The sequence below is a fragment of the Protomyctophum bolini genome (assembly GCF_963924005.1).
Source record: "Protomyctophum bolini genome assembly, chromosome: 13".
In the NCBI taxonomy this organism is placed as follows: domain Eukaryota; kingdom Metazoa; phylum Chordata; class Actinopteri; order Myctophiformes; family Myctophidae; genus Protomyctophum; species Protomyctophum bolini.
The window spans coordinates 37,644,017-37,666,704 of NC_137874.1; the positions used below are offsets into that span (position 1 = coordinate 37,644,017).

General features: G+C 44.3%; 1 protein-coding gene and 1 pseudogene across 7 annotated transcripts in view; both read right to left on the reverse strand.

Annotated features, from left to right (window-relative positions):
- LOC308326661 (cytoplasmic polyadenylation element-binding protein 4-like) overlaps positions 1-11,628 on the reverse strand; it is a 55,696-nt gene extending 44,068 nt beyond the window's left edge. For 2 of the 6 annotated variants that reach the window (XM_080779642.1, XM_080779639.1), the window contains exons 1-7: positions 11,201-11,628; positions 9,306-9,589; positions 8,092-8,280; positions 6,517-6,706; positions 5,447-5,550; positions 3,067-3,602; positions 2,037-2,240 (exon numbers count right to left, since the gene is read on the reverse strand). In XM_080779642.1, the coding sequence (XP_080635768.1) occupies positions 2,037-2,240; positions 3,067-3,602; positions 5,447-5,550; positions 6,517-6,706; positions 8,092-8,280; positions 9,306-9,492 (1,410 nt within the window). In that variant the 5' untranslated portion in view covers positions 9,493-9,589; positions 11,201-11,628. The remainder of the gene's footprint in view (positions 1-2,036; positions 2,241-3,066; positions 3,603-5,446; positions 5,551-6,516; positions 6,707-8,091; positions 8,281-9,305; positions 9,590-11,200) is intronic. The other 4 variants (XM_080779641.1, XM_080779640.1, XM_080779643.1 and 1 more) reach the window with 4 other exon arrangements.
- A 6,710-nt stretch (positions 11,629-18,338) lies between these two features.
- On the reverse strand, positions 18,339-19,391 carry LOC308327652 (E3 ubiquitin-protein ligase TRIM35-like; annotated as a pseudogene). The gene has a single exon. The product of its transcript is annotated as an E3 ubiquitin-protein ligase TRIM35-like (transcript).
- Between the last annotated feature and the right edge of the window lie 3,297 nt (positions 19,392-22,688).

The following is a 22,688-nucleotide window of genomic DNA, read 5'->3' on the forward strand; positions in this document are numbered from 1 at the left end:
TGTATGTGGACAGTGGGCAGTGGACAGTGTTGTACGATTTTTTTTCGAGAGAAATAAGCAACCAGGTCAATGAAAACAAGCCCAAAAGAAGCCTAGGCAATACGGCTATTTGGAAATGGCCGACCTACAAGTTTACAGCGCGCTGCGATGCGACACATTGTGAGCTTCCTTGCAGAACAGCATTTGTTTTCTTTTTGCATTTTTTTTAATATTTCTTTAAACATTTGAACAATACAAATCTCTTATGGAGAGGTCCCTGGCGCCGCACAAGATGGGTCTTTTCTGTGAAAATGTTTAAGAACCACTGGTTTAAACAACATCAACATCAAGCGAGCCTAAATAAGAAACTACAGGCCCAAAAGAAACCCCACAACCACCCAATATCTGTGACTAAAAAAAGTGACTTCACAAGAAAAACAAGCCCAAACTTGCTTATGTAATAAGTTAACAGACATGGCAACACTGGTGGTCAAGATTCCAGGTGTATTATTTGTCACTCAATCATCACAGTACAGTACACACTGTACGTCACGTGCCGTGACATCTAGTCCGGTAAGGTACAGTATAGACATAAGGTGCTGTGTAGCACAATATGTATAGAATTGTGTTTATCATTCTATGCCCTATGTGCTTAGTGCAGGGGTTTTCAACTGATTGTGAACCTAGGACCACCACCTTGACTAAGGATCAAACTGGGGACCACTGTTGTGTTGGGTTTTCAACAGGTGGTCCGTGGACCACTGGTGGTCCGTGGAGGTATTGCATGTGGTCCCTGACCATGCATTTAGTGATGTAGCAAAGTGAACATTTTCTTCCACAGAACAGTGCACTAAACGTCTGTGCACTGTTCCCTGGAAGTGCAATGTTATCAGAATTACTGGGAAGTCTGAGTGTACCAGCTTGCCTGATTGAGTCATCATTATTAGGAAATGTGCCAATATAATCATGTCATCATGTGCTATATCTTGCACGTATTTGCCATTTTATCCAGCTTGCTGCTCAGCACAAAACTGACATTCTAAAATGTAACCACTTAGACCCTCTGTTCTAACTGGACCCGAGTTGGCTCTGTACTTGCCTTTCCCAGAAATAGCCGGTCGGCAAGCTCACAACACGTGTCGGCCGGCTATTCTTGGCCATTTCCCACCTCCCTCCCCTCCCCTCCCTTCAGCATAAAGATGCTGGGGTTCAAGTGGTTAAAGATATTTAAAAATATATTTCCGCGATGACACAACAGATGACGGCTTCCATTCGTGGCTTTTCAGAAGACACTATGTAGAATAGAGGTCTGGCTCTAGAGACTAGGGATCCCCCCGGCTTTTTATGAGATATGTGAAGAATGCTTCTGAACACATTTTCTATCGCTACTCATACCAATTCAAAACTCTTTTCAAACACTCTTTATGTCCACTTGATAGTTTGACCACTTTGCAAAATGCTTCCATATAGAACAGTGGTTGTCAAAGCGGGGTGCGGGTAACGTGAACACAGCATCTGAACCACAGTGAACGTGAACACAGCATCTGAACCACAGTGAACGTGAACACAGCTTCTGAACCACAGTGAACGTGAACACAGCATCTGAACCATTCTTTAGCTCCATGGTCACTGAACTAAATATTGGACCCGATCGTCACAAGCCACACAATCTTCCCCACGTACTGCCACAAAAAACGATATTATTTTCAGAGAGACAAATCAGGAGAAAATCGTTCGTGAGACGAGATCTGCCGTCAGGTGGCGCCCATTTATGTCTATATGTGCACACCATTTCGCCTCCGATGCCTAGAATTGGGATGGAGAATCTACAGTACGTATGGAACCGTGGATGGGAACCATTCACGTTTAACACAATCACCTAGCAAACCAGCACTAAACGTATTAAGTAGCATTACGACCCGATCGGTCAGAACCACTATAAAAAAAAAGACCATTTAACGTAGAACTACGCCAATGACGGGCGCTCAGATTAATGAACAAAAGACGCAGATCTACAAGTCATATACGAATGTGTTGGAGACAGACGGCCCACTGACCTGGAAGGGGAAGATGTTGTCGTTGCGTCCCACGCCGTCGTCCATCCAGGACTTGGGGTTGAAGCCCCCCACGGCGGGCCCGTTGCGGGGGTACTTCTGAGAGCCGGCGCTCATGTGATTGTTGGGGAAGGTCTTCTTCAGCGGCGAGATGGAGTTGATGGGCGTCACGCCGCCGTTCATCCCCCGCCGGTAGTCCCTGCCGCCCTGCCACAGAGGAGGAGCACGGCATTGATTGGACGTTGAATGAATGTAGTCGTGAAGTAAAATAAACAAATGGCATTTCCAGGTTTTAATCTTCTATAGGCTTGGTTGGATACGAAAACAATATTTAATTCAAAATCTAATGATAACAACATGTACCGTGTCCAAGACAGGGCATATTTGTAAATCTTAGAATTATGTTTTATTAAAGTAACTTCACCATTTATCAACTTATAATTGGACCTCACTAATGTTCATGATAAAATAGCACAAAATGTTTCTACTCGGTCTGTGTCTCATAGGAGGGCAGTTCAGAAACCCGTCCACCAGTGACATCATCGATGGGGAATCCAAGCCAATAGAAACTTCAGGCTTTCTATTCCTGAAAAGTTGCAATGCGAAAATGGAAGCCATCGTTCTCACGATAATACGATTCTAAATATCTTTTCCAAAAAATTATGTTTGAAAGAAATGATGACACTGGTGGACAGCTTTCTGAACTGCCCACACTCTACAGCCCTCCTATGAGACACAGAACAAAATTGTGGCATTTTATCATGAACAGTAGTATAGGACCAATTATATGAAGATAGTTTGAAAAGTGGTAAAGTGGAAGAACTAGCCGATTTGTCACACATTGTGAGCTTGTGCGTATCGGCTATTTCTGCCAATTGTTTGAAAACGTATGGATGGACATTATCTCAAATAATTCTAAACATGATTTAAATGAGTTCACCAATTAAAAATACTAATAATAATTTAAAATAATGAAATTGAATAAAAAATAACAACAACAACAACAAAGCTGCGACCAGAGGACGCCCCTCACCTGCGAGCCGCCCCAGCCGCCCCCTCCTCCTCCTCCTCCTCCTCCGCCCCCATAGCCTCCGCCTCCCGGGCTCCAGGAGGCGGAGCTGGGCGAGGGGGAGGGGCTCTGGTAGCTGGCCGGGCCCCAGGGGGAGGGGGGCGGCTTGGTGAGCCCGCCGCCCCCGGCGGACAGGTGGCCGGGCAGCTGGCCGAAGGCTGGCGGCGGCGGCGGGCCGCCCGGCCCCGCCCCCCCGCGGTGCGAGAAGGGGTGGGGCGGCAGCGGGGGGGCGCCGTGGGGCGAGGCGGCGGGCGAGCGCCGGTGCTGCTGCTGCTGGGGCGCGTTGTGGGCGTGGCCGTGGGGGGGCGGGAGGGGGTGGGGCTGGAAGTGGGGGTGGGGCGGCGGCGGTACGGGTGGAGCGTGGTGGGGGGGCGGGGCGTGGTGGGGGGGGGGAGGGGCGTGGCCGCCGAGCTGCGGCGAGAAGTTGCCGCCGCCGCCGCCGAAGCCGGGGCTGACGTGGTGCGAGAAGTTCTGGAAGAGCAGCGGCCCGTTGCCCAGGCCTGTCGGGGACATGGACAGGACAGGTCAGTGCTTTAAACCCTAACCCTAACCCAGGCCTGTCGGGGAGCAGACAGGACAGGTCAGTGCTTTAAACCCTAACCCTAACCCTAACCCAGGCCTGTCGGGGACATGGACAGGACAGGTCAGTGCTTTAAACCCTAACCCTAACCCAGGCCTGTCGGGGACATGGACAGGACAGGTCAGTGCTTTAAACCCTAACCCTAACCCTAACCCAGGCCTGTCGGGGACATGGACAGGACAGGTCAGTGCTTTAAACCCTAACCCTAACCCAGGCCTGTCGGGGACATGGACAGGATAGGTCAGTGCTTTAAACCCTAACCCTAACCCAGGCCTGTCGGGGAGCAGACAGGACAGGTCAGTGCTTTAAACCCTAACCCTAACCCTAACCCAGGCCTGTCGGGGACATGGACAGGACAGGTCAGTGCTTTAAACCCTAACCCTAACCCAGGCCTGTCGGGGACATGGACAGGATAGGTCAGTGCTTTAAACCCTAACCCTAACCCAGGCCTGTCGGGGACATGGACAGGATAGGTCAGTGCTTTTCAGCCCCTCTTCATATCATAGGTCAATTATTTATTCGGGCAATTTGAGCCACTTTGACCACCATTTGATGAGAGTTATATAGCCTCTCAGACTTTAAACTTAGAATATTGTGTTGTCGGTTTTAAGGTTTTGTCCACAATCTCATGCGGTGTTGATGCATGTTGGTTAGAGTCAACAGGCAAACTTTGATCAAAATAACAATTATTTTACATTCTCTAATTGCATAGACTTCTTGGAAATTAAGTGATCCAGATGTTTAACATTTAAGTTTTATTAGTGGCCGGCAAACTGTGTTCTTCTGGATTGGACTAGTGAAGAAACACGGGGAAAGTTGCCGTATATTAGATTAGTCGATGGGTGGCTCTTCCAAGAGCGATTTTACACTCTCATTAGAAGGCGGGTGTAAGTGCCATCCAGCCGTTTCTATAATTTCTTTGAAAGTGTCCATGTCTCTGAGCCATAGAGTAGAATCGGCTCGACGGTCGTCCTAAATATTTTTTACTTTGAACATCTTACTAAGCTGGGATGACCAGATATTATGCATGCCATTGCAGGCTGACCAGGCCATACCCTTCCTTGAAAGTCCTTTTGGGAAGAAGATATACTGTATATGAAGCCAAATACTTGTATTATCCGAAAGTAGTAGGCTATCACTAGCTGTCAGGCTAAGCCTGTCACCTGTCACACCCCTCTAGACAGCTGCAGAAGACGGATACAATATTCAGCGGCAGTGTGCAAACGTGATTGACAATAAAGTGAGGTTGATTTTTTTTTTTTACGTCCTCTGAAAACACACCAGTGTCCAAACACCTTAAGTGAGGTTTTTCCATTCAAATAAGTGTTAAATGGCTCCATAGGCTATTCTGATACTAATCATTGCTATAGAGTGTCCGTTCAGTAAACGTGTTAAATAGCTATATATTGTAATATTGTAGTAACAGCCTCACATCATATACTATTTTAACTTAACACATTATGTGCCCTTTCATTCTTTCAAAATGGCGACGTGGGACGGTGGGGTAACCACTTTTAGACCCACTTTTTTTCATTTTGAAAGATTTCTTTTTTTACCAAGACATACAGACGTCCTGAGCACTACATGCGGTAATTCCTAGGACGTCTGTGGACGTCTTGGGCACAAATTGTGTTTCAATAGTAAAATGGCCGACGTGTGACTATGGTGAATAGTGTGTTTGTTCAGTAACGTGGGTCTTCCCATCTCTGCAGCCTTTTAATAAACAGAAGATATATACTGTATATATTCCAGGCGTATTATTACCGTTGCCTGCTGAGGCGGCCGGGTTGAAGAAGCTGACGTCCTCGTTGATGATGGCGGACCCCACCGGAGCGGGAGCAATGGCTGCAGACCAGTTGTTGAACCCACTGAGGGACAGAGGAGCACAGTTAATGAAACTAAACAACCAACCACAACTAGAATGGACGACACAACATTTCAGTTCAAGAGGATAGTTTCACCCATTTTCAACCTCGTCTCTGTATAATTTTATCCTCGGTATAACGCTCGTTATAATACAGCACGGTTTCTGTCTGCTCAACTGTTGTGTCGTAGAGGACAGCTCAAAAACCGGGACACCAGTTACATCGTCGGTACTATAGGCAGGTTTAGTCATTTCAAACAAGACTTCAAACGTTTTCAATTGAGCGTTCTAACTTCACAGGAAGCAACATTAGCTGGATTATTTTGGATTCCCCAGCAATGATGTCATTGGTTAGTCAGGTTTCTGAACCGTCCACAAACTCTAAAGAAACAAATAATAATAATAATGAGCTGAGCATTATAGTGAGGACCAATTGACCCTTTCGCTAAGCCCCACCCACTCCACTCTGCCAGACCACGGTCTGGCAGGCTGTGCTTCTTGACGGGATTTCTCCATATAAATGATCGATCATGTCAGTAGCAATCTAGTCAACAAGGCCTGCATGCACTGGGAACATATGCATGACATTATTTCAATAAACTAGAAATACGAGGAAATGTTTCCAATTCAATCAGCGTTAACGACCAAAAGGAGTTTTTTGTATCAGTATTCTCTGACTCGGTGGCGCGCTACGAGCTTGTGGGTCTGCTATTTTTGAAAACATTTTTAGAATCTGATCTCGGGTCAGAATGGGTTAATAATTAAACTGTCAGGATGTAATGGACATTTTTAGAATCTGATCTCAGGTCAGAATGGGTTAATAATTAAACCGTCAGGATGTAACAGACATTTTTAGAATCTGATCTCAGGTCAGAATGGGTTAATAATTAAACTGTCAGGATGTAATAGACATTTTTAGAATCTGATCTCAGGTCAGAATGGGTTAAATGACATGCAAAACCATAATAACCTGGTGGAGGAGGCGTTGCCTGATTGGACGCCGGGGCCCGACGGCTCCTGGTAGTCGAAGCCCGTCAGAACGGGCGACTCCAGGCGCAGCTGTTTGTCCTTGATGGCCGTCTCAGCGGCGCCGCCGTTGTCCGCCTTGCCCTCCTCCGAGCGGGCCTTCTCCAGGTCCGACATGATCCCACCCCCACCACCTATAGGGTCATCACCGTCAGGACATGTTAAGGCCTATTCATACTAGTCTGGATTTTGGGTGGTGAGGTGACCACCGCTCCGGTGGTGAGCTGACCACCGGAGCTGAAACAACGTTGAGCGGTGGCGAGTAAAAAACAGAGAGAAGGGCTGGAGCGGTGGCGGTGGTTTGCTCTTCACCGCGGCTCGTGACGTCATGTTGTAGTTCGGTGGTCACCTAACCACCGAAAATCTAGACTACAGTATGTATGAGCCTTTAGTTAACGATTAAAAAGGCACTGTTAACTATATCTTTAGGTTAAAACAAAAAGGTTGTTGGTAAAAAATATATATATCAAAATGAAAAAGAGTTAAAGCTCTATTTTGTGATAGTAGGCTAATCATTTCTGTTGCTGAGTGTTTGCTCAATACCTCTGACTCTATAGTACAGGGAAAATCCATTTCCAGGTGCGTTGCCAATTTCAACCAATCTGGAGTGTGTCCATTGATCATCTTATCGTGTTCCATTTCCAAATTTGTCTGCTAATGTCTTTGTGTCATCACTTCCAATTCCACTTATCCTGTATGAGTTCTCTCTCCCGATTGGATGAATTTAATATCCCAACCTGAAAAGTCATTTTTCTGTTTACCAAAGAGCTGGTGAGGCGGGGAGACTCCCGTTACTGAACAAACACCCTATAGCAATGATTACCATCACACAGTACAGGCGTTGACACTAAGGGTTACCCCACCCGCCCCTGACAGGTCATTTAAACTGTCAGGCAGGTGGAGTTTGCTTTCAGGTTGCCCGAGCGGGGTAAGTGCTCATTTGAGAGGGGACGCAACCGACATCTGTCTAAACACCTGAACGTGGCCAGAGCGCTCTGTCTTCTGGGAAACGTAAAATAAGAGCACTGTTTACCTATCATGAGCCGTGTCTGTGGAACGTAAAATAAGAGCACTGTTTACCTATCATGAGCTTTGCTTTGCGTTGCTACATTTAAAAATATATTGTATATCACTCTGTATAATGGGAGGATTTAATGGGAGACCTTAGTGTCAACCCCTCCAAATTATAGAGCTATATGTAACCCTTTAACTAAATATCACTACACATTTAATTGTCATACAAATAATTGTGATAACCATGAAAATTCAAAGAAATGACTACCAATAATCTATTGTGCTTCAAACATCTTATCCTGTATTATTCACTATATGACATTATGTATGACACATACATAACCGAGGACTGGCAGACACAGGCATGCCCATATACGGGCATATACTACACAGATAAAAAGGTGATGTGGAGATAAAGAGATCATATGACACCGCGATTATCCCAAGCAAATTACTACATGGTCATAATTGTGGCAGGCTACGTTGTAAGAGGGGGGGGGCCTACCGTTTCCTCCCTCCTGGTGGTGACTCCCAGGGGACAACTGCTGCTGCTGATTCTCTTGTGATTCCTGCATTTCCTGCGTCTGTTGCTGCTGTGCTTTGGGCTTCTCTGGGACCCCCAGGATGTCATCCCCCATGTTCCCGTGGGTGGCGGAGGCCGGAAACAGCCACGGAGAGCCCCCTCCTCCTCCTCCTGGAGATGGGATTTTGGATAGAATACGATATACTTCATTCATTGCAATGGCCTGAAAAGGAATCTATCGTAAGACTACAAGTGGAGTCAGATTATGAATTCCCATTGAAATGTGGGGTCATCGTACACTGTGTTTTTCCCCCCTTTTCTCCTCTATGAATATATACTATTTGTATTTGTTGATGACATGAATTATTAATGTGTTACTATTCTATGCCCTATGAGAGGTGATGCACATCCACTCTAGCCCAGGTGTTGGACAAACGACCATACAGGAATAAAACAGAGTACCTAACACTGGTGACGTTTCGGTTAGGTTTAGAAAATATATTTAAATCAATCAGTTTCTGCCCGACAGTGATGATAAAATGATTCAATATTTTTTTCCATCAATTAAACGTGATTTATTTGTATGCATTTCCTTGCTTTTTGGAAACTGACAATATATTTTTGCTGACAAATATATCGTTCAAAACATCGGTGATCAATAGTCTAGCACTAAAAGTAAATTTTGTAGGATTTAGGGTCATTATTCAAAATCAACACGTATCAGTAATACATATCATATACCGTGACCTATATCGTGATGTGCACAAAGCGCACAAATAATTGGCCGAACACAAAGATTCTAATACAAACATATCTTTGTGATTTTGAAAAGAAATAAGTTGATAAATGACTAAACTAAACTTTTCACTTTAGTTCCATTGATCCGAGGTGGAACACAATCGATCGACTGATCAGTAAAATAAACATGCACACGGGTCCACCCACCATCTGACCACTTAACATTTGAGGGGTCAGGAGATGATTTCCACCGCGTAATCTTTCTTTTGTATTTGGTTTTCAATATCGGTTGCTTTAGGTGGACAGATGGGTGGGCGGCGAACAATTTCGAGATTTTCTACTATAGTGGGCCCCGAGTTTTCAGTCCGTTTTCAGGCAGTTTTCAGTCCGTTTTCAGCCAGTTTTCAGTCCGTTTTCAGTCAGTGTTTCAGTAAGTCTAGAGTGTTTTAAGAGGTTACCTCCTGCCGTGGTGCCATTCCCCTGGGCGGCCGTGGAGTTTATGAAGGCCTGCGGGCCGGTGGGCTGCGCCGACACATTCTGGTGGTGGTGTGGGGGGGGTTGCAGATGGGGGTGGATTCGGACCGGGAATGCAGACTTGTTGCCAGTGTTGTTTTGAACTAGGACTCCGAACCCGTAATCCCCCATTTGTTTGCTCCGGCTCCGCTCCCCCCACACACACACACACACACACACACACACACACACACACGCACACAAATAGCTATCCCGTGATCGTTAGGCCCTGTCGAGAGGAGAGGGGGAGAGCACGCGCACACACACACACACACACACACACACACACACACACACACACACACACACACACACACACAGTGTCATGCACCGAGTCAGCAGTGCATCCAACTGATGCCAGTTTAAATGAAGCCATTCCACTGACAACACAAACAGACAGCGTCAACTTTCTTCATCAAACAAAAGCGCCATTATTTTATACGAGTCATTTCATCATAATCATTATACATGCACGCACAAGCAGTACACAGTAGCCTGCTTCACTCCCTGGAATCCTTGACATACATAATGATTATTATTATGCCACAACATGCAGTGATGAATAAGCTCTTTTTCTTACAATGGACACACTGAAAGAGGCTAGTGGGCGCCACGGTTAATCAATTCCATCGATTATTAAAAATAAATAATTGATCATTGAAATGCCACAAATGGCAGATCTACAAGCTCCCAACACAGACACGTGACATCACGGTGCATTGGGAGCTTGTGTATAGATCGATTGATCGGCTGTTTCTGTTTCGGGGCTTTTTCTGCGCAATACCTTGCAATCATGTGCAGTTAAATCAGACTAATCGATTAAATCAATAAAATAAAATAAAACTGTCATGTTTATTTGTCAATATATTTAACAAAATAAATATCCAAATATCACTCTTCTTGACTATTCGATTAACAAAGTCACCGTCGATCATAGGCTACTATAGGCCTACTGTAGGTACCTATAGAAAAATGCCTCTTGAAGCCAAAACAGTGGCTATATACTATAGTGTCACAGCCCTAAAGAAAAGCCACATCCATCCATCCATCCATCCATCCCAGGTTCTAATTTTAAACCCCCGCCGTGACGTTGTCAGTTTGCCTGCCCTGCCTGCTGGCCACAGCAGATCTGCTTGCTGCTGCCTGCTATAAGGCTGGTTTGGTTAGCATGTCACTGTCACATTCTCTAAAAACCCTCTGACTGACCACCAACCACCTCTCTGTGTGTGACAGTCGAGTCACACGGCTACTGAATCACCCATGCGTCATAATAGCACATCACAGTCATGATAAGATTATATGTATTTTTGTACTTATTTATTTTTCAGAGAACCACCACCTTCGACCTTGTTTGACAGCTGTCAGTGCCAGTGGACATTTGGACCTTTATTAAACGTGACACACAGACAGAAACACCCCTCTTGGTCTCCCGGAGACCGTGGATCAAAACGCTGTCATGTTAATTATGATGATTTATTATTATGAATGATTATATCGACCACCGTCCATGCACGGGGTTTACGAGGCGTGTGAAGCCGGGCGAAAGCGCCTCTCGATCGGTCACCGTTGGTTAGCATCCACCCCCCCTCCTCCACCTCCAACGTTAGCCAACCCAGCTAACTAACCCCCCCCGTTAGCAACCCCAGTGCTAAAACGCCGTGGTATAACTCAAAGTAACGACCCCGAAAAGAACCGATCTGCAATAAGCTCACGGCCTTGTGAGCTTGCAGATCTGCTCTTTTCGGGAGAGCTCCAACCAAGCTAGTACTGGACGTACTAGGGCTTGGGGAAGGGGGGGGGGTGGGAATAGATAGGGGGAAAAAATAGAGCCATATTTCACCTTGTTGGTTCGATCCCCGGTCCGGCGATGGTTCTGTAGATGGTGTAGAATGGATCCCGTGATGGGGTTCTTACAGAGCGGATGTGTTGGATCTATAAATCGGGGGGTTCTGGGACTGGACTGGACTGGGGGTGGGGGGGGTTCGGGACGGGTTCAGTTCTTCTGACGTGTCCTGCTCTGGCTCAATGACACAGCTCTCTCTCTCTCTCTCCTAGTGGCTGATCCTCTATGTCTCTCTACCTTTTTTCCCCCACTCACTTCAAATTTAGGATTATTTAATCGACGTGGCAGCGCGTTCGGTGCGTCGGGTTCCTCTTCGTCGAGCCTTATTCGACGGGTTTCATCATGGATAGGGTTCGGAATAATGTGTTTATGTGTTTAAATGTATATTTCTCTCTATAAATATATATATACGTGCTGCTCGGCTCTGTGTCTCTCGGCCGAATGACAAGAACAACTGACTGCTGATCAGCCGCTGCTCGCTTCCGGTGGACGCCCCGCCCCCAACGACGCGAGAGATTGGACGAGGAGTCGCTGTCATCGCCGCCGGCACGCCCACTGAGGTGTCTTTCTGTCAGTGGCAGCCAAACCCCGCCCAGTGAGGTCCAATTTATTGATCCTAGTAGATGAGGAGGTCGTGAGAAAATTCACACGCACGCACGCACACACAAGCAAACCCACCACGCGCTGAGTGCACGCTCGCGCGACGCCGCGCATGCATGGATGGATGCATGGATGGATGGATGGATGGATGGATGGATACTGATAGATAGATGGCGTTGGTGTATTTTCAGCAAAATAAATTATCCAATCAAATGAAATGTGAATATATTATATTCACAGTGTGACCCTCCAACATCCATGAAACAATCAAATCTCAATCAACATGATGTGCCACCTCTTCTGATAGGCCCTGTCAGTCCAGCCTACTATGCCACTGTCCTGCATGCAACTCTCTCTCTCTCTCTCTCTCTCTCTCTCTCTCTCTCTCTCTCTTTATGGCACCATTAGTCTCAGGTTTCACAGATGACAGTGTGTCATGCAGCCACAAATGGCCTCCTAATAAATCTGTCACATACATGCAGTCCAGCTGGACGTGGTGGGGGGGAGGGGGTCTCATGATAAATAAGGAGAATTGGCAGAATTTTGCACCAGTAGCAAATATGCCTAATTCCAGTTTCCAGAAAAAGAAAAAGAACTCCCAACAGCTGGGAGTCGACAGGCGCACAGGTTTAGTTAAGCACGAAACAATGTTTCCTCTGGAATCTGGACGCATGTCTTCTTCGGTGCGGGTCGTCAGAATAATACTATGCTTAGTATTATTAGTTATATTAGTTAGTTATATAGGTATATAGTTAGTATTATTAGTTGCTACCTGCAACTGAGAGGATGTGAAGTGACTAAGGGCCGATTCAAGGGCCGAACGAATATATCACACAAGGTCATTCTCTAATAAGATGTGAATTGTTTTGCCCTGCAATTCTTGCCATTTGACATTAGCCTGATTATCAGACTGAAGCGTGAAGATTCAGTGCAGGTCACCCAGAGAGTATATGGTCTGGGAGCCAGGCTAATTTGATATTGCATATTGTTAATTTGCCCATGATATACTTGATACCCATTAAGAAATGTTATTTATATAACGTTTTATAATGTGGTTGCCAGCATTTAGCAACAAGATTCGACCGCAATCTTAACCAAAATCATTATGGTTTCTAAACTATAGATGTTGAGCGTAGCAGTGGGTGATTGTGATTGTAAGTAAGTAAGTAAGTAAAGTAAATTGTGTTGTACATGCCTGGAACATAACCTACTGCGAAGCTGTTCACAAGTTTGGAATCCAACCAACACACACACACACACACACACACACACACACACACACACACACACACAGGAACATGAATAACACATTGAATTCATTAAAAATGAAGCATCTCTACCTTAGGCATAATTCTGGTCCAATTCCTCCTGCTCAAGAACGCTCAAGTGTCTGTGTGTGTGTGTGTGTGTGTGTGTGTGTGTGTGTGTGTGTGTGTGTGCGCGCGTGTGTGTGTGTGTGTGACTTTGTTAGTTGTGAAATAGGCCGGATGGATCAATGTCCATCAATGTGTTGGCCTGTGCGTGACAACATCGTAGCCGGAAGTTATGAGGAAACGCCACAGCCTAATGAGTAGCAAAACCTACTTTCTGGCCTTGACAGCTCATACAGTTAACAGTCTTTGTATTGAGTTTGTGCTTGAAATGTACTGTAATTCTGCAAACTGTTAATACAGATTTCAATCAATCAATCAGACGTTAACTCACCAACATTGCAGCTGTATACGGAAAGCTTGAATTATCCTCTTTCTGTTAAAGCATTACACTTGTTTACAATAGGGTCCACCATTTTCAATTAATCGTGACATTTAGAGACGTACAAATATATACTTCTATAAATTATAGCCAAAAACAGGAAGGTAAAAAGGGGGAAAAAGGGGGGCTGGGGGACATATACAGTGAGGGGAGAAAGGGTTGGGAGGGGGATTCAGATTTTACGGGGGCCAGTTACGAATTGCAGCCATCCGTAGGTGCCCTTTGAGGGCGGTTTTGAGGCAGTCAAGGGATTCACATCTTAATGACTGTTGGTAGGGCGTTCCACATTTTGGTGGCATAGGAGCGAAATTAATATAGTCCCTGGGTGTGGACTTCGTTGACATTAAGGAAGTATTTAAACAGGTACATGGGTGTCTTTGTCATGGTGTATCGAATCTTGTCATCATCCCTAAGCCATTCCAGCCTGTCAAAGTGGGCAGGGGTGAGGTGGGTTCGGGGAGTGAGGCCAAATAGTAGCCTGGCCAGTTTGTTTGGGGAAATCCGACTGGAGCCTTGTTTTAAGTTAAGGGCCTTTGAGGTAGCTGTGGTACCAAGAGGTGCATGCATAGTCGAAGAAACATTGCACGAGGGCTCCTGTTAGGGTCTTCAAGGGGTTTTTGTTGACCAGTGAGGAGATCCTGTAAAGGAATCTTGTTCTTTGGTTGACATTTTTGATTACGTTGGTGGATATTTTATCACCGGAAAGATTAGCCTCCAGGATAGAACCTATAGGTAGGTAATTTCACCTTTTCGTGTGATAATTATTGTCACCCACACACTCATATCAAACAGCCTTGATATATATTGTCAAGGCTGTTTAGCTTTTCATACGGAGAAGTCCATTGTGCTAGCCTATTTCCTGGTGGTTTGTTTTTTTTCTTACAAAATGTCTGTGCTATTGTTCTCTGTGATGATCACCTCTGCTCTGCATCCAGCTTTGTCTCAGGCCATCTCACTTTGCATGTGTGACCACTTAGGCCCGGAAACCCGACCACACCACCCCTGGGAGTTTCACCCAGATAATATGAATTCACAAGACACTGGAATAATGAATACCCAACTACAGCTTTGAAAAAGGAGAGGAGCAGATAGTGTTTCCACATTAAAAAAGAAGGATTTTGTTTATTTATAATTCAAGACAGAATAAAATACTTTAAATAAAGACTTCAGCTGGAAGAAGAGTGTCATGTTAGAGAAGAAAATGTCTATTTCAAATTGACTTTATTGCAAAATGTCAATATCAATATCAAAGGGATTAAAAATGACAGGTGTGATACTGTACCAGTAGCAGGGATTTAAAGGTGACCTTTACACAGGAGGATATGGCAGGGAGTTTTCCCCTCACTCCTAACAAGTGATGGGAAAAGTCTAACCGCCACCAAAGTGTGCACTGCACGCACAGCAAAGCACACTTCAGTCACTGCCACTGCAAAACAAGAGATAGTCCTACTGTTAAACACTCACAATAAACAAATAAACAATAACAAAAATACATTGCAGGTGGGACGTATCCTCAGTGATGTATGTATCCCAAGGTCATCAGGGTTTCGGATCTCGCGAACATCATACTCCTCACTCGGGGGACCCAGCCGGGGTGATCAAGTCCCGACTTACGTCCCAGTAGCTATACCCTAGATCCCAGACCCACTAGGGAAAGACCAGGGCCACACAATACATTGACAGACACTTATCATGCACTATAAAAGTAAAACCCAGAACGCAGCCTACCACCACTGTAACCAACCCACCTGTCGGACTAGAATCTGGACCACCTGCTACCACTGGCACGGCCAGAGCCAAATATGTTCTGAAGCATTAGACTACTATTAAATTATGCCACACTAAACAAGAAACGGGAAAAATGGGATTTAGATTTAAATATGAAATTAGCCTGGTGACGATCGAGGAGGGCAACCAGCGAAGCTCAACCCACTACAATCGCAAATGATCCCACCCACCACACATTTCTCTTCAACCAGCTACTTTGGACAAAACAAAGTCACATTTTGTTATTTTGTCCAGGAAATAATTATGTCCACACAAGGAATACTTGGAAACAGGCCTGGAATTTCGTCATTTTAGGGGCAAGACACAAATAAGGCCAAATGCCATCGCATCAAATAAGACAAGAGTTTTAGTCGATTGAGATTGAATTGAATTTAAGGTTTATGAATGATTATAACTATCTGCAGTGAAATAAATGAAATAATGAATGATGGTATTACTATTGTATTTATCTGATCCATGCTCAGCCCAGCACCAATCAAAGTCACTGGATTGGTTTAAAGATGGGGACTCAGGGGAGTTGTTAAGTATTTAGAATCTCAACAAAAGACACTGGTGTATATATATACAGTCAGCCAGGGCATTAAATCCACTGTGGTGTGGCCTTATGGCATGCCATTTTTGGGTGGCACAAGGCCAAACCGAGGGGGAGACGACAGCCGTGTCCTCCATGGAATCCCTGCCCTGCTTGGAAGACACTGGAAATGGCAATAAAGATGTAAATCATGTCTAACATCGTTAGAATGTGATGCAATTGTTCCTTTTTATCACTGTAGCTGATGCTGTCATTATGTTTGATACATTGTTGTTTTTTATTTGTTTGCCTATATTTGATGTGATTTGTTTTATTGTAATGTGTGCAATATGTGTCACTGCACTGGAACGTGCCACCAAGCCAATACAATATGTATATTATACAGAATAGCTTCCAAGTAGGCTAACCCATGTGTGGACAGCACAGTTTTTGTATTCAATTACATTGTCCTAGACAACATAATATGATAAAATATGACTTGTTTTGTCCAAAGCAAAGTGTAGCAGCTCATCTTCTGATTGTTGGTTGAAGAGTTGTGTGTGTGTGTGTGTGTGTGTGTGTGTGTGTGTGTGTGTGTGTGTGATTTGCATGCCAAGTGAGATGACCCTAGACAAATCTGGATGCAGAGGTGATCGCCACATTACAGAAAACAATTGCACAGGCCTTGCACATGAAGCACATTGTAAAACAAACCACAATAATGGACTTCTGCCAGGGCTTAAAGCCAAAAAGAATCCCAAGACTGAAAAAGATTTTCTACAAATCTGCACTGCACTGAGATCGCACTGCACTGCGATCTCATTAAATGACCCCTATGAAATCCTCAGGACTGAAATCAGTCCCCAGGACTATGAGAACTTTAAGCCCTGACTTCTGCACATGAAAAGCTAAATAGACTTGACAATTAGAATGTCCCTTGATTGTCTTGTTTTCCATTGCAATGATCAATGGAATTGAATTATCCTGGTTTCCCACTTTTGTTTGGCTGATTTCCATGTTCTCACTGAGATTGATTATAAACTTTACTTTACTGAGCTATGGTGACATCTGCTGGACACACTAAAATAAAGATGACCCAAATAAGAATACGTTTCAGGCACAATTTGTCCCCTCAATGTTCAAGCCGGCAGCTTGAACATTGATCCAATAATCCAACTGTGATAATTATTGCACACTATGATTCTCACCAAAATAAAGTCTGTGAGTGACCATTAATTATAAAGTCATTATAAAGGACTGCATGCTTATTGCTCGTTCTAATACCACTGCTGCGCCACTCCCTGTATCTCTTGCTCTCCATCTCCTGTCTATCTACTGTATACCATCAATAAAGCAGAAAAAGCTAAACAATGTCTTAAAAAAAGTGTTAGAGCTAGCAGAGTAGTGTGTCACATCCATAGAGACTATATTGTGCAGCCCAGTTTCTAATGTATGCAATGTTTTTTTTATGTGCTCTAGCAGAACTGCGCACCTGAAATGAGCCTTCCTCTATACCTCATCCTCCCCTACGAGCCCTGCTTCCAGCCCAGGGGAGAGAAGCTCACCATTTTGCTGTAGGGACAGAGGAGACGTGGGTCAGAGAGAGAGAGGAGTCTGGGTAAGAGAGACCATCTTTAATTAATCAATCCTGAACACAAACAGCAGGAAAACAAAGTCAGAGAATATCCTTTACAAACATGTTCTTGGGACTAGTTTCTTTAACTCAGGGAGTCACAGCTGGGATGTTGAGGTTGGAGACAATTAATACACACTGGTATGTAGGTGTGTTAGTAGAGTCCTACCAGAGGAAGGGAACCACACAGGGTCCATGCTGGATAACCTCCTCAGGGTCAGACACTGTTCTCTCATTGAAGCAGAAACCTCAGAGGATCAGAGTCCAACTGGACTGGAATGAAGGAAAGCTGTCATTCTGTGATCCTGATACTAACACACACATACACACACAGGTTCAGTGACACTCTTTCCAGTCATTTACACTGGTCCTGGTGGTCCTCTGAAGATCTTACCTAGATCTGTCTAACTCTGGACAATGTATGATGATCATAAATGATAGATAGCGTGGGGGGGGGGGTTTGGGGATTTTTGCAGTCTATGTTATATTTGCCTTTTTTTTTTGGCCTATTCGCGGCTGCCTATACTACGTTACAATATACAACAATAATCATACTGTGGTGGCTGGTCATGATTGTGTTGGCCACACAATGCGTTTCCCCTGGCATATAGGGGAAACACTGGTGTATTTGATGGTTTATTTTTTAATTTTAATTTTATATAATATTTTGCATAGAAGTGTTTATTTGTACGTCTTGTTCTGATTAATTGAAAATGGAGGACCATTATGTAAACACGTCTTAGTCGTTTGTTATATACTCTTAGTAGATTTTGTATAGCTGTGTACTTCCTTGAACTGTACCCATTCTGCTAACTGTACAAAATAAAAATGTCAATCAATAAGAACATTGGCTAAATGCCTAAAATGTAATTGTTAAAGCCCTCAGAGCCAAGGACATAGCCGACCTGGTCAAATCTCTCTGGATTGTCAGGGAGCTTCTGTTCCAATCCCCATGTCACGCTGGTCAGATCATCAGACAGGGTGTATATTGGATGGGCAGTGTTGGGGTCCAGAATGACAGGAGTGTAGGAGACAATGTCCTTCATCTTGTCCCAGACTCTGAAGGTCAGGTTGCCCAGGTGTTTGGCCACGTCTATCAGTGCTCCTGAGACCGGCTGTGGGTCCTGCAGTGTGAGCTGGACTCTCTCCATCGTAGTCTTGTAGTTCTGCAGGAATAAGATGTGTTCAGCTCTCAGCTCCTCCCCTATGGCTCTGATCGTGTGTGAAACGGTTGATATGTCTCTGTTCAGACCCTCCATCTTCTCTTTCATCATCTGACTCTTCTGCTGCTCTTCCTCCCTCAGTTCGGTGATCCTGGCCTCCTCTTCATCATGTAGAAACTGATGAAGCTTCTTAAACTGTTCCTTCATCTGTGTCTCTGTGTGCCGAGTCTGGAACGTAATGTGTTCTGCTGTTTGGTCATAGTTTGTTTTAGTTTTATTAAAGACCTTCAGTTTGTCCTGTAAAGGCTTCAGTGATTTCTGGACCTACTCCTTGTGATCCAGAGCAGCTTCATCGACAGTCCTGATTCTGTGGCCGGTGTGTTTTGTAGAATTTCGACACACAAGACACACTGGCTGTTGACATTCCAGACAGAACAGTTTGAGTTTCTCAGCATGCAGACTGCAGAGATCCTCAGAGCCTGCTGACGTTCTCTGATGTCTCTCCTGTGTGAAGGCCTCACACAGGTTCTTCAGAGCCGGGTTACGAGGTGGACGATCCGTCGAAGATATTTCCTTACAAACTGGACACTCCTTTATTCTCTCGCCACCAGTCCTGCAGACAGTCTTTACAGAAGCTGTGGCTACAGGACAGGAGAACAGGATCTTTAAAGATGTCACAGCACACAGGACAGGACAGGAATAGTTCTCTTCCGAGAGAGACGACTTTGAGTTGGAAGCCATTTTAACACGCAGTCCACACCGGAACTCTGCCAATCAGTTGTGTCAGGTTGACAACCTTCGAAAACAAGACAGACAAAGATGTCCAATCAACAAATAATATATTTTAAACAAATGTTCCAATTAGTTAAACCATTCTTGTTTTTAAACAATAAATGTAGGCTAAACAACGTATTTTTAATCAAATACCTAAATTAAAATTTAAACACTAAATTAAAAAAAAGGTAAACACCTTAAATATTTCAAATTAAGTAAAGATTTTGGAATGAAGAGAAAAATAGCTGATGTTCAAGCATGTAGATCAGCTCTTTTTCAACTAGTGTTTTAAACATTTAACCTAGTAATAAATCAATAATTGTCCACATTTAGAAGTCTTAAATTCTTAAGTGTAAATCATTTTAACTTTCTATTGTATCTTTTGTAAAGTATACTTTTAGACTGTCAAACACAAATTAAGCAATTCTGCCATGTGAATTCCGTTCCAATCCAAACTAGTACAAAACAGCTTTTAACACATTCTGTACGGGAACCCATTTTGGTGTTAGCATCATGTTATGCTTTAGCTATTGAAAAATAGCAGATCTACAAGCTCATAGCGCGCCACCGAGTGGCGCGCTACGAGCTTGTAGGTCTGCTATTTTTGAAAAATCGAAGAACGACTGACATTTTTTAAAATCTGATCTCAGGTCAGAATGGGTTCATCAGACCAGTGTGTGTCCAGTGGAAACCTCGTATGAATCTGATCTCAGGTCAGAATGGGTTAACACATTAGGCAGTATTGCAAATATTAGCAGTATTGCAAACATAAACAAAACAATGACAAACCTCCTTGGACTAGGATAGGAACCCAGTAGACTTGTCTCTGGTACTTTGTTTGTGAGAATGCTCACTCCAGCCTTTTCAGGTGTTTCAACTCAGGCAAACAGAGCAGCCCTCTTGCTGGTGCACTCTGGGAGATGTAGTTGTCTTGTCTGAGGTGTCATAGATTAAGACTCTTGCTCCATTTCTGAGGCAGGAACTAGCCTGGTTATAACCACTCGCCCATGAAAACATTTCATTGTCTCCACCAGGCTGAAGGCAAGGAGGGAGAGTATGTTTTGCACTCCGTCCGTGTGTCCGTGTGAGTGTCCGTGTGTGTCCGTGTGTGTGTGTCCGTCTGTGTACAGTTAATCTCCGGCACCGTTAACCCGGTCGATACCAAACTTTGCACACACACTCCCTGGATGCCAACGATGAACCTTGAAAATTTCTAGAATGGCCTGTTATAGCGCCACCCAAAAGGTGGATTTTTGCAAAACACATTTTTGGAACAAAATGCCTCAAATGCCTCAAACGTTCCTCGATATCAGCCTGTTATCGGCCACAGAAGTGGACAGTGTTTACCTGCAGAAACACACGCTGTCCTCTCACTGTATCTGTTTGTTTTGGTAGATGTGGACGTTAATTTATGGGCTAAACACAGTTACGTATAGGCCTACTACTGTATGCCTTTAAGTACAAAAGTGTTGGCATCGAAATGCACGTTCAGTACCAAGACAACAAGTATTCAAATGTGTTTACATTTGTCAAATCTAGAGGATGGAAATGGCAGATGTAAAAAGCTCATAAGGTGTCACAAATTATGTGTTTGTATTTGTACATCTGCTATTTTTTGAATAGTCAAAGTATGGGCGGAATTGGTCAAGGTCGCACTTGCACACGTGTAAATCGCAGTTGCACACGTGTAAATCGCAGTTGCACACGTGTAAATCGCAGTTGCACACGTGTAAATCGCAGTTGCACACGTGTAAATCGCACTTGCACACGTGTAAATCGCACTTGCACACGTGTAAATCGCAGTTGCACACGTGTAAATCGCACTTGCACACGTGTAAATCGCACTTGCACACGTGTAAATCGCAGTTGCACACTTGCAATCCAACATTTCCAGGTGTATTTCCTTTTTACACGAGCCCATTTTCCAGTACAAGTTACAAATAGCTTCCGTCAACCTCTCAAATCAGTGACTGTAACGGCACAGATGTGCTTCCACACATCAAAAATTTGTTAGACTATTGCACTCAAATTTTGCAACATACCTCCATAGAGAACCACAAACATATGAAGTGGTCACCAGGGGTGTATGTGCTGTCGTCTCAGTAAACCCAGCAAATAGTAAACCCAGCAAATAGCAAACTGAACAAATATTTCAGTATCTACTCAGTTCTGTTTGCTATTTGCAGAGTTAACTGTAAACATTGTGTCAGAAGCAAAGCACTTTATTGATCTCATTCAGGTCCTGGATGAATTGTTCTCATGGGGTCCCAAGTGGTGTCGAAAGTGGGGTCCAGGGTCATTTTAAACACATTGGATGGATGGAAGGTTCAAATATGATTATTTGAACCTCTTCGCTTGTGGGACCTCTCTAATGTCCCACTTTGTCACCACATAGTGACAGTGACAATGTGATAAAAAAAACAACATGCATGTGTAGTATGACAGAATATTAATATGTGGAATATATGTTAGACATTAGAGGCAAACAATAAAGAAAAGGAAACTCTTCAGACTGAGTTAATTGTAAGTGCCTCTAGATGGCGACATAGACTAGTGGAAAAACCCTCTCAGTGTTCATTAAATTATACTGTGACTCTCCCATTGAAAATAAAAGCTCCCCTTGCATGTGCGTAGGCTATATCAGGATACATTTCCCATAGCCTGGAGGGAAGGGTCCCGCTGTGATTGGCAAGTAGCTGGTTGTCAGGGTGATTTTTTTCGTTTTCTATTATAATTTGAGATATAAAGTAATGTATGCATTTTCAAATTCAGACTAAAATGAGACCAATATAAAACCTCCAAATGTGCAACCTTATAGGATGTAGGTAGCCTATGCTATACTGACAACCCAGGGCCAATCCCAGCGCCGCTGCTGGGGGGGGGGGGAAAGGGGGTGTCTCTCCGGGCCATGGGATTAAACGGTGTGCGCGCGCGCGCGCGCGTGCGTGCGTTGGCTGGGTGGATGGGAGGGGGGCGGGGCCGTGTGTCTGTGTCTGCGTGGATTGAAGCAGCATCCTCCTATAGGCTTCAGTGTCTGTCTGACTCTCCCCCTCCTCACAGGCACAGCAGCATCGGACGGTTGATACGGAATCCTAGACCATAATCCATCTGTTTATCATATACGGACCTTATATGATATCTCTGCTATAGCTGGTTCACAATACATATACTGTGCTGAATCTGTATAGCCTATATTTATTCCTATATACCGATTCATCATTGTATTCGTTGTATAGCCTATATATATACCTGCAGACGGTTCGC